At 43.4% G+C, this 12,061-nt stretch overlaps 1 protein-coding gene across 1 annotated transcript in view; it reads right to left on the reverse strand.

Annotated features, from left to right (window-relative positions):
• Positions 1-12,061, reverse strand: part of LANCL2 (LanC like 2) — a 49,875-nt gene that overhangs the window by 8,279 nt on the left and 29,535 nt on the right. The window contains exons 3-6 of the mRNA XM_032874986.1: positions 8,684-8,891; positions 7,669-7,816; positions 6,286-6,432; positions 2,613-2,795 (exon numbers count right to left, since the gene is read on the reverse strand). Of these exons, the coding sequence (XP_032730877.1) occupies positions 2,613-2,795; positions 6,286-6,432; positions 7,669-7,816; positions 8,684-8,891 (686 nt within the window). The remainder of the gene's footprint in view (positions 1-2,612; positions 2,796-6,285; positions 6,433-7,668; positions 7,817-8,683; positions 8,892-12,061) is intronic.

Genomic DNA, 12,061 nt, shown 5'->3' on the forward strand with positions numbered 1-12,061 from the left:
AATTATTATGGTTACTATTATATACCTTGATATATGAACAACAACCTCCAACATCAAATATTACAAATAAAGATGCATTAAAAAGATAAAACTACAGAAGAAGTACTGCTTACAATGCAATTACAAAATGGGCAGAGGACCTGACTAGACATTTTTGCAAAGAAGACATGCAGATGGCCAACAGACAATGAAAAGATATTCAACGTCACTAATCAACAGGGAAGTACAAATCAAAATCATAATGAGGTATCATCTCACACTGTCGGAATGGCTAAAGTCAAAAAGACAAGAAATCACAAGTGTTAGAGAAGATAGGGAGAAAAAGAAACCCTGGTGCACTATTGATGGCAATGTAAATTGGTTCGGCCACTGTGGAAAACACTATGGAGATCCCTCAAAAATTTAAAACTAGAGGGGCGCCTGGGTGGCTCAGTGGGTTAAAGCCTCTGCCTTCAGCTCAGGTCATGATCCCGGGGTCCTGGGATCGAGCCCCGCATCGGGCTCTCTGCTCCGCGGGGAGCCTGCTTCCTCCTCTCTCTCTCTGCCTTCCTCTCTGCCTACTTGTGATCTCTGTCAAATAAATAAATAAAATCTTTAAAAAAAAAAAAAATTTAAAACTAGAGATAACATATGATCCATTAATTCTACTACTGGGTATTTGACCAAAGAGAACAAAAACACTAATTCAAAAAGATTATGCCCCTCTGTTTACTGCAGCATTATTTATAACAGCTAAGATATGGAAGCAACCTGGATGTACACTGATAGACAAATGGATAAGATGTGTGTGTGTGTGTGTGTGTGTGCGCGTGTGTCTATTAATCAGCCATAAAAAAGGAGATCATGCCAGTTGGTACAACATGGATGGACCAAGAGGGTATGATGCTTTAGTGAAATAAGTCAGACAGAAAGGCAAATACCATGAGATTTCACTCATGTGGAATCTAAAAAAGAAAAGTGAATAAACAAACAAAAAGACTCATACCTGTAAATACAGAGAACAAACTTGTGGTTGTGGGGGTATCGGGAAAATGGGTGAAGGGGAGTGGGAGCTAACAGGCTTCCAATGGTGGAATGCATGCGTCACATGAATAAAAGGCGCAGCATAGGGAATAGAGTCAATGACAATGTAATAGCATCGCGTGGTGACAGATGGCAGCTACACTTGTGGTGAGCAGAGCATAATGTAGAAAATTGTGACACCACTAGGTTGTACGAAGTAATACAACTCTGTGTGTCAACTACATTCAAAGAAAAAAAATTAAGATTTTATTTATTTATTTTAGAGAGAGAATCTGAGGGGGAGTGGGGCAGAGGGAAAGGGGGAGGCAGACTCGCCGCTCAGCAGGGAGCCTGATGTGGGGCTGGATCCCAGGACTTCGGGATCATGACCTGAGCCAAAGGCTGATGCTTAACTGTTGACTGAGCCACCCAGGCGCTCTCAAATAAGAAATTCAAAAAATAAAATGTGGTACAGTCTCCTAAAAAACTTGCTTGAAACATTTTTTTCTTTAAATGTGAATTATTTTTCCAAGAAACACTAAAAAACTTAAAAATATTGCAGGATACAGTAAGCTGTTTGTAATTTCAACTTCTATGCAATAAAATACTATGAAGACACACTTAAAGACAACTAAAAAAAAAAAAAAAAGGCAGCATTGTTTGCTTTCAACTTACAAGGTTAATTCTTAGTCCAGGAGAGAAATCAAATGTATTCCTAATATTGTGCCCAAATACTATCTTGAGACTACCAGAATTAACCAGTAAAGGTACTGCCTATTTGTTTGTAATACCCCATATGTGTAAAACTTTGAACATCACACTCCTTCCTTATGAATAATTTTATAGAAATTTTAAGGTCCAATTTAAAGGGCCCCAAATAAGCATATCGTCCAGGAATGAAGCAAGAAAATAAAATGATGTGAAGTCCAACAAAAAAGCATTTGGTTATAATAGTGCCGACTGCCTTCTCAGATATTTGCATGCAGAATGGAAATCCTTACTCTGCTGCCACCCAGCCTTTCTTTCACACATGAACATAATCCCTATTAAAACACACACGCATTGGGGCGCCTGGGTGGTTCAGTGGGTTAAAGCCTCTGCCTTCCGATCAGGTCATGATCCCAGGGTCCTGGGATCGAGCCCCGCATCGGGCTCTCTGCTCAGCAGGGAGCCTGCTTCTCCCTCTCTCTGCCTGCCTCTCTGCCTACTTGTGATCTCTCTGTCAAATAAATAAATAAAATCTTTAAAAAAACAACAACACACACACACACATGCACTGGGGAGGGTATGTGCTATGGTGAGTGCTGTGAAGTGTGTAAACCTTGCGATTCACAGACCTGTACCTCTGGGGCTAATAATACATTATATGTTTATAAAAAAATTAAAAAATTAAAAAAAAAACCACAAAAATACACACACACATGCACTCACAGCTCCAACTTCCGGGGCAAGATAAAGTGAAATAGGGAGACTTAATTTTGTAAAAACATCAGTTCTGAAGGGTTTTTTGTTTGCAATCAAATGTGCTGGCCAAAACCAGACTAAAAGCCTGGCAGAGGAAAGCGGATCTCCAAACATCCAATGCGTGTGACACGAATGGCGACACTGACCTTGTAGGCCTGCATGAGCATGTGGATGACCCCGGGGGCACCGTGGCACCAGTGGACCAAGCGATCTGTTTCATTGCTCAGCGATGATGGGTAGTTCCCAGAGCGGAATCTTTTGTGGCGCACATAATCGATACTAGGTTTCACCATTTCTGTCAGGGTTTCTTGGTCCACTTTTGCTGCTGGCTTTAAACAGAGGAAAACAAAACATTTATTTTTCCTTACTTTTTTTTTTAAGCCTTTGTACTGTAGCTAATATAGCAAAGCCTCAAGGCCTCAATTACCTGGAATACCAAGAAGCATATAAAGCTCAAATTAATTCAATTATCTGGTTATTTAAGACTTGGGGGGGACCTTTCTTTAGTTCAATTTGTCTTGATGTCGAAGCCAAAGTCTGAAGGCCGTCTGCTGGAGAAGTCCCTCTTGCGCAGGGCAGGCCTTTGACTGACTGAATGAGGCCCACCCACATTATGGAAACGGCTTTACTAAAAGTGCAAGCATCTGTGGGAGTGCTGGCAATTATGACTCCATCTCCGGCCCCCCTCTTGTTCCTATTTGCTCGGTGACCTCTCCTGCGGCTACGTGCTCCGGGCCCCGGGAGACTGACACACGTACCTTAGAAATGGCGGCCAAGGCAGGGACTGGGGGAGGCTTGTTTTGGCCTCTCATGAATCTGCCTGAGGTAACACAGTCTTACCCTTTCCTGATGCACAGACGGGGGCCCCAAGATCTCCGTAAAGGGTAGCTGTCAGTTAGGTGCATGCAAGCCCTTTAAGGGGTGTGAGAACCTTCTGACCTCACTACAGTGCCCTCTGGACGTCCCCTCCGTCTATAAAATCTATGGTCTAAGGTCTGGTCTTCCTGAATAATAACTAGGCAGCTGCTGTGGACCGTCCTCTGCTGCCCAGCCCCCCCCCCCCCGCCCCCCCCCCCCCCCCCCCCCCCCGCGTCAGAAAGTCATCCTGAATAAAACTCTGTAGACTCTGTGAATGGCCTGCTTCGTTTTCTGGTCTCCAAGTGTCTTCTCAGTCAGGGGATACTTTACTGTCCCTCCCCACCTTCCAATGCCGTTTAAATGTAAATCTCACCCAAAATGTCCTCACAGAAACATCCAGAAAAATGTCTGACCACCTACCTGGGCATTGTGGCCCAGCCAAATTAGTAGAGACTAAGAACCAGCCAGCTAACATTTCTAACGGGGACTCTGAAACTCCTACATTGGGCAACCTTTCATCTGAGCCATTCCTCCAATAACAGAATACAACAACAACAACAGCCCAACTTCAATCCCCGTGGGGGCAGGGAGGGCTGCCCAGAACCCGGTGGACACGCAGGCCTGCCCCTGTGTTCGGTTCTATGCTTCACTTCAACTGTCTCACACTGGCCTTTCTGAAGCTGCAGGATCTTGTTCAGTTGCTCCAGACCCTTCCATCTCCAGCAGAAGTCAGGGGAGGAACAATCGGTTTGCGGGGCCATCTCACTGATGGAGATCCAGTGGCTCCGTGTGAATATTTTCAAAGCTGCCCTCCTGCACCCACACCTCCCCCGTATGCAACGTATCCCCCGTTCGGCTCTGCCTCCCCCAGCAACGGCACTTCCAGTCCCCGGGGCCCGGGTGCTGCCGCACAGACGCGCTGGCTTCCGGGGCATCTTCCTCTGACCCCACGCATGATCCGCCTCTGTCCCATCTGGTCCCCCGCCGCTCTTTCCTCTACGCTCAGTCTACGTACATGTACTCTGGGCCTCCAGAGTGTCTCGTAGTCTCATCAAGGAAGTTGGGTTTCTGGGTTTTTTTTGTTTGTTTTTTTGTCTGTTTTGAGATCGTTTTCAAGAGGAGAAATGTCTTTATTCTGCCATCCTGAAAGCGAGTTTAAGTCACATTTTCAAAGTTTTCGTGCGACCTCTTCTGAGAGCCTTCCCAATGAAACCACACAGCAGAACCTACGGCACCACGCAGTCCCCCCGCTGCTCCGCGGAGTGGCGTTAAGTGCCTGGCTGGGTGGACAGGTGCGACCTGGCTCCGGCTCAGAAGCTGGTGTAGCACACTGCGGCCTGTGATTGCTACAAGAAAACTGACATCGATTTCTATACAGAATCCTGCCGAAAGTGTATTCTCACGTTCTTCACTTTAAAGCAGATAAAGGGGACAACTTTGTGACTTGCGTTTCTCTCAAGGAAGCCCCTGATATCTAACAAAATTAGCCTAAACATCTACATCTAAACTTTAAGGTTATGTCTTATTGGTGTGGTTTTCATAGGGTTCCGTTCCCCTAAGGGCATCATTTAAAAAGAAAGTTTCAGGGGCACCTGGGTGGCTCAGTGGGTTAAGCCTCTGCCTTCGGCTCAGGTCATGATCTCAGGGTCCTCGGATCAAGCCCCGCATCGGGCTCTTTACTCAGCAGGGAGCCTACTTCCCTCTCTTTCTCTGCCTGTCTCTCCGCCTACTTGTGATCTCTGTCTCTCAAATAAATAAAATCTTAAAAAAAAAAGTTTCAAAGGCTAGTGTTAACACATTTTCTGTGAAAATAGAAAATATACACAAACTACCAGTGTTCCAAACTAATAATGCTATTTTTAAATGAGCTCTGGAAACCTAGTTACTTGAAAACGTGTCTGCACCATAAAGAAAATTCATAAACTGGGATATGTACGTTTTGCTTCCTACAACAATAAACAAAGAGAACTAATTACCAGAAAAGGGGGTTTTCGTCCCATGTAGATATGGATTTCCTTTAGCGGTAGAGTAGGTTTAAAAAAAGGAATTTGAAGTAAAAAATTTCTCGCTTTTAGTTAAAAAGTTTTAATCCAAATGCTAATCCATGTTCCTTGACTTACTAGCTGTGTGATTTCGAGCATTAATGAACTACTCTGTTATGGGTGTGGTAAAGAAAGGCTTAATTAAAAAAAAAAAAAGGGAAGAAAAGGCTGTGGACAGAGCAGGGAGGGGAACCAGAGGCCCAGAGGCTGAAGCAGGGTGAAGCGGTGTGCGGGGGGTTCTCCGCCTGCCTGATGCAGCGGTGGCCGCTCCAGACGGCAGGCACGACTGAGAGACGAGATCATAACCACGACAAACCAGTTACAGGTTTAGAACACAGCTGGTAGCAAGTTGGGGTGTCTGAACATGAAAAAGTCCCTGTCTCCGTCAGGATCCTGGAGACCCTTTCTGCTCCCTGAGGGTCCCCCTCTGTTCAGTCACTACTGCAATGCGCAGAAGGACGCGGACAGAGGAGGAATGTGGGCAACCAGACCCGACTCAGCACAAAACCACATGGAGAAGGTGCTCTTGGCTCCTCGCTGCCTGCGGGCCACGAAGTAGAGCTTAGGTTTCCATGATTCAAGGGAGGATCCTTCTTTTCTATCAGCCTGCTTGACTTATACTAAAATTTCCATCCCCATTTACTCTTTGGCCAAATAGTTTTTTCTTTTCTTTTTTTAAGATTTATTTATTTGAGAAACAGACAGAGATAGCGAGAAGACAGCATGGGTTGGTGGGGGAAGGGGTGGCAGCAGGCTCCTCACTGAGCAGGGAGCCTGATGCAGGGCTCGATCCCAGGACCCCGGGATCATGACCTAAGCCGAAGGCTGACACCCAACTGACTGAGCTACCCAGGCGCCCCACGGCCAGATATTTTATACCGTGGCCCCTGTCTTAGTATTTCCGAGTGCTCTCACCTACCTGCATTAACATGTAGTAGATCCCGGTCATGCCGTGGGCCGCTCCCACGTACTGCTTCCGGTGCCACTGATACAGCAGTGGGCAGCGCTCGGCTTTCCTTTCTTCCCTTGACAGAGTCTTGCCGGAGTCAATGATAGCACTGACCACCTAGGAGATAAGGCGACAGCGTTGGTCTAGAAAACTTACATGGATCCTGCTTTCATCTCCTTGACACTAACAACTCTCTATTGATCACTTAATCTAAAAATCTACAAGCAGTCAGCAGCCACGACTGTTACCTTTAGTTCCTAATAAATACGGTCAGAGAGAAATCAGAAGACAATCTCAGGACAGAAAAAGAAATGAGGAAGTCAAACCACGAGACTGGAAGTTCTTGGGATGAACAGTTTACTAGAATCTAGTAAAACTTCCTATAAAAACTCTTACTTAGTTGCCTCGTAACTGCAATGTTTCCTCAAAGGACTGGCACTACGTCTTCTAGGAAAGGCTGGAGGGATTACCCTTATTTATGGAAAGGCTAATGAAATGAGGTCTCTTGTGGCCCGCAGAGTTTAGTTAAATCAAAAGAAAAGCCTGTCTGTATTGACTATGTAGCAAAGGCACGAAATGTTCCCTCCTCTCCTTTCTCCCTTCATACTTTCGGTAACAGTGCTCCAGGTTCTAGCTGGGTGTCTGGCCTATACAGACACAGTCTTTTGACTATTTCTGGAAGTAGGAAGTGAGCAGAAGTGTAGCAGACAACTTCTGGATCGTGGCCTTAAAAAAGAAGTTTCTTATCTTCTACTTCCTCCCCCGCCTTGAGCCGAGGGGTGCTTGATTAGCTTTGGGCAGGCAGGCAAGGGCATGGCCCTAGGATATGGTAGGATACAAGAGAAGAACCCGGATCCGGAGCCATATTTGCTGGGACTGCCTACCAGTTTGGATGCATTAGGAAAGAGGAATTAAACATCCTGTCTTTCTGAAGCTGCTGTTGTTTTTTTTTTTAAAGATTTTATTTATTTATTTGACAGAGAGAAAGATCACAAGTAGGCAGAGAGGCAGGCAGAAAGAGGGAAACAGGCTCCCCGCTGAGCAGAGAGCCCGATGCGGGACTCGATCCCAGGACCCTAAGATCATGACCTGAGCCGAAGGCAGCGGCTTAACCCACTGAGCCACCCAGGTGCCCTGCTGTTTGGTGTTAGTAAAGACAGGTGAATTAACAGGCCCAAGAGGAGGACAGATTAAAAAAAAAATTCCGAGAAAGGAGAATAAAGGAGCTACATATTGCTTTTATGAGATGCCTTAAGAAATGACTCCTACCTAGAAGCAGCGTCCAGCCCCTAATGGTAGGTTGGGACAGTAGAGATGACGGGGCGCCCACGGTTGACGCCAACCCCACAGTACCTCTTTAATAGCTGACTCACACACGGTGCCTGGACCGATCTCTGTGTTCAGGTAGAGTAAGGCGTACAGGTAACCTGCCCGTCCGTAGAGCAGCTCGTCGGGGAGGTCTGAATCCCGGCACACAATGGTCCTCTGAAGCTGCAAAAGTCTACCCAACGAGAACATTCCGTTTTCCCAGAGAATGGTGGAAACACCTCTTCCGGAAACTGTTAGTAACCCTATCGCTGCAGAAGTTTCCTGTTATTTATTTTTCATTTAAAACTGATTTTAAGGAATGCAAACAAATGGAACCCAAACAACAAAAACTTCTCCACTACACTCATCTCCTCTCAGATATCACAGTAATGACAACACACCTTTCTGTTCAAAGTATCTACCTTGATACTAGCCTAAACCATGTGAGAGATGATATTCAATTTTGAAATCAGGATTAGAAGAAGGTGATTTAAAATTTAAGAGAAAATAGTACTAAATAAATAAATAAAAGGAAAAAAAAAAAGAAAATAGTACTAAAATGTAGTCAATGCTTGGGAATTAGCTTGACTCAGTCTATCATTCAACAAACATCAACAGATACTCCACCAGGCACCAGGGGAGCGGGGCCTGACTTCTATCTCTTCAAAAACAGAATATAAACCAGAGGGGCAATAAAAGGTTTACACGGACTGTTCTAAAACAACTGAACCTAAAAATAACTTAGTTATGATAGTAGATCTAAGGCACATAAGCTAATTTTTGTGCAATGAAGGCAACCAAAAATTATTTATGAAAAGGATCAAAGTAACATGAAGAAGCATGTTTATTTCTCCCAAAATTAAGGCAGATGCAAGCTTGATAGAAAGGAGGCATGTGATCTTATAATCACACTCAAGGTTAATATGCAAACCTCTTTACTTCTTGGAAAGACCTGCTGGCAACAGCAGATGAATTAAAGAATTTTCTTTTTGAATGTCTTCCTACGGGAAGACCTTGATCTGAGAAGTTAGAGTAAATACTGCCAGTTTTAAAGACTCACTTTGTGATGCATTCCTGGGACTCGCAATCACTTTTGAGTTTATGATACACCACAGCGCCTACAGCAAGGGGTCCAGCATCCCCACAGAGGAAAGTGACCCTGCGGCCATTCAGGTTCCGAAGGGTTCTCTTTACGTAGTCCAGGGATCGGAGCAGGTAGGTCTGGTCACAGGTGACCCGGTACAACTGCAGGTACAAAAGGGCTATGCCTGGAAAATTCCCCCGGCCCCAAAGAAAAGCATTATTACCTTCCAGACATTATTTTGTGATCACCTGAAAAACTTACACAAACCCTCTGTTTCTGAAGGAGCATCAGCAAACTAATTACATCTGGTACATCTTTTAAAAACAGAAAGAAAAAACCTCTCAGGGTAGAAAAACCTAAACCGAGTTTAAATCCCTTCTTTTGCTAATTGCTCTGTTACAGTGATTCAGTACCTCCTAGACAAGGTAAAACGTAAGACTGCCCACACATTCCCATTTTCCGTACATTCATTTCAAGATTTTATTCCTTCTCTGTATTTTGAGCTAACTGGATCCTTTCCTTTCTACTTCTCATATTATCACTTTCTCCTATCTTACCCCAAATTAAATCATGACTTTCTAAATTTTACAGCCCTACCAGGCTCCCCACCAAGCAGGACCGATGCGGGGTTTAATCCCAGGACCCTTTCTAAAAAATTAGAAAATTTTTCTATTTCTCACAATTTTTCAATTGTCTTTAGTGACCAAACTATCCAAATGACCAACCGACCAGTGAAGTCAACTCACTGTTTATGGAATAAGCCATATGATGCAGAGTAAGGTAACTAAAGGAATACGCAGCCTTCCTATCTTAAAAATTTTATTTATTTATTATTTAGGGAAAGAGCAGACTATGAGCTGAGCATGAGCCCCGCGCGGGGGCTCCATCTCACAACCCTGAGATCACGACCTGAGCTGAAACCATGAGTCAGATGCTTAACCAACTGAGCCCCCAGGTGCCCCGTCACCTTCCTATTTTAAAGGACAAATCCAGACACTTAAGGGAACCAGAGAGGGGTCGTCTTCTGGAAATCTCCAGAGGATGACCTATATAGCTTCTGGAAGAAGCCTGCTATTATTCCTGGCCTCCAGTCACTATGACGGCTAAGTAAAAAAAAGGATCCATATAAATATATGCTTAATAAGATATGTTATAAAGTACTGAAGGAAATGATAGGATGGTGAAAAGGACAAAGAGAACATTTATTCATGTTAGATTGGGATTCTCTCATACTATGTTCTTTGTCTAATATCCTACTCTCACTTCTATTAGTTTTCCTTTTGCTTTTTATTTTATTTTGTTGCGATGTTTCACTTGAGTGTAACTGGCACGCGACATTCCAGCAGTCTCCGGTGCACCACATGGCGTGGTTTAGCAGCTGTGTTCTGCTGTTTGTTTTGCTTTTTATATTTCTCTAAATAGGTAGTTTCTTTTTTCTTTAATTCTCCATTTTGGAGTATCCTACTTCACTTTCAGATGCTTAACAGCTCTCTCTACATGTATTTGAAAAGTCCTTTTCTCATTATCTATTTCTTGAAAGTTGTTAAGTTAGGTATAAAAGTACCGTATTTGTAAGCCTTAAAAAGTGTCCCATAGGGGCACCTGGGTGGCTCGGTGGGTTAAAGCCTCTGCCTTCTGCTTGGGTCATGGTCCCAGGGTCCTGGGATCGAGCCGCGCATCGGGCTCTCTGCTCAGCAGGGAACCTGCTTTCCCCTCTCTCTGCCTGCCTCTCTGCCTACTTGGGATCTCTGTCTGTCAAATAAATAAATAAAATCTTAAAAAAAAAAGTGTCCTGTATTTAAGCTGTTTCTGTATTCAAGAAATTGAAATTATAAACATAAAGAAAGCAAGCTAAAAGTACCTACAAATTTCAAACATATTTATTATAAAAGGTTTACAAATAAGTACTTCACAATTGACTCAGAAATCCCTAGAAAAGAGAATGATAATGTGGTCAGCCTGCGAACATTAAAACCTATAGTTATAGATGTATTCAAAACTTAAATGTTGTAATTAATTAAATATTTAATTTTAGAGAGGGGGAGGGGCCGAGGGAGACAGGCCCCTCAAGCAGGCTCCACATCCAGACAGGGTCCAATGTGGGGCTCAGTCTCGCAACCCTGAGTTCATAACCTGAGCAGAGAGGGAGAGGGAGAAGCAGGCTCCCCACCAAGCAGGAAGCCCGATGCGGGGTTCAAACCCAGGACCCTGTTATCATGACCTGAGCGAAGGCAGATGCTTAACGAAATGAGTCACCAGGCACCCCGAGTTGTGTAAATTCTTGACATATATTGGATACTATCCTTTTATCAGATAAGTCATTTGCAAACTTCCCCCATTCAGTACATTGTGCTTTGGTTTTATTGACTGTTTCCTTTGTTGTGTAGAAGCTTTTTATTTTCATGTAGTCCCACAGAAAGAGTAGCACTGGGATATCCTGTTCTTTCAAAGAAACTGTCTCTTTTAATTAGCTTATTATTCGTTTTCTCCTAGTTTTACTAAGGCACAAGTGACAAAATTGTACATGTAAGTGTACAACAGAGTGCTCTGATATACTTAGGCATTGTGAAAATATAACCGCAATCAGGTTAACAAACCCATTACCTCACATGCCATTTATTTAATGTGTGTGATGAAAACAATCTTCTCTCTTAGCAAATTACAAGTATACAGTACAGTATTATGAACTACAGTCACAATGTTGTACATTGGAGCTAAAGAACTAGTGTATCTTGTAACTGAAGGTTTTGTACTCTTTGACCACCATCGCTTCTTTTTCCCATCCCACAACCCCTGGTAATCACTGTTCAACTCTGTTTCTATGACTTCGATGTTTGTTTGTTTTTAAGAATTCATGTATATGTGAGATCATGGTTCTACCTGGTTTATTTCACCTAGCATAATGTCCTCTAGGACCATCCATGCTGTCACCAATGACAGGATTTTGTTCTTTCTCGTGGTTGCATAATAATATTTCATTACATCCACACAGATGTAGGTATAGGTACGTGTACACATAAATACAGACAGAAATAGACAGAATAGACAGAAAAAAACACTTCTTTATCCATTCAACCATCAGCAGATACAAAGGTTGTTTCCATATTTTGGTTGTTATGAATAATGCAATAAACATAGGGGTGCATGTATCTTTTCGAATTAAGTTTTCTCCCTTTAGAAAAATACCCAGAAGTAGAATTGCTGGATCACCTGGTAGTACTATTTTTAATTCTTTACATTTACTTTCCCACCAAAAGTATACTACAGCTCCCCCTTCTCCACATCCTTGTCATCATTTTTCATCTATTTTTAACAAAAGCCATTTTAACAGGTATGAGGTGATATCTCATTATG

This window comes from Lontra canadensis, unplaced genomic scaffold (assembly GCF_010015895.1).
Source record: "Lontra canadensis isolate GAN:19392208 unplaced genomic scaffold, GSC_riverotter_1.0 scaffold54, whole genome shotgun sequence".
Classification (NCBI taxonomy): Eukaryota; Metazoa; Chordata; class Mammalia; order Carnivora; family Mustelidae; genus Lontra; species Lontra canadensis.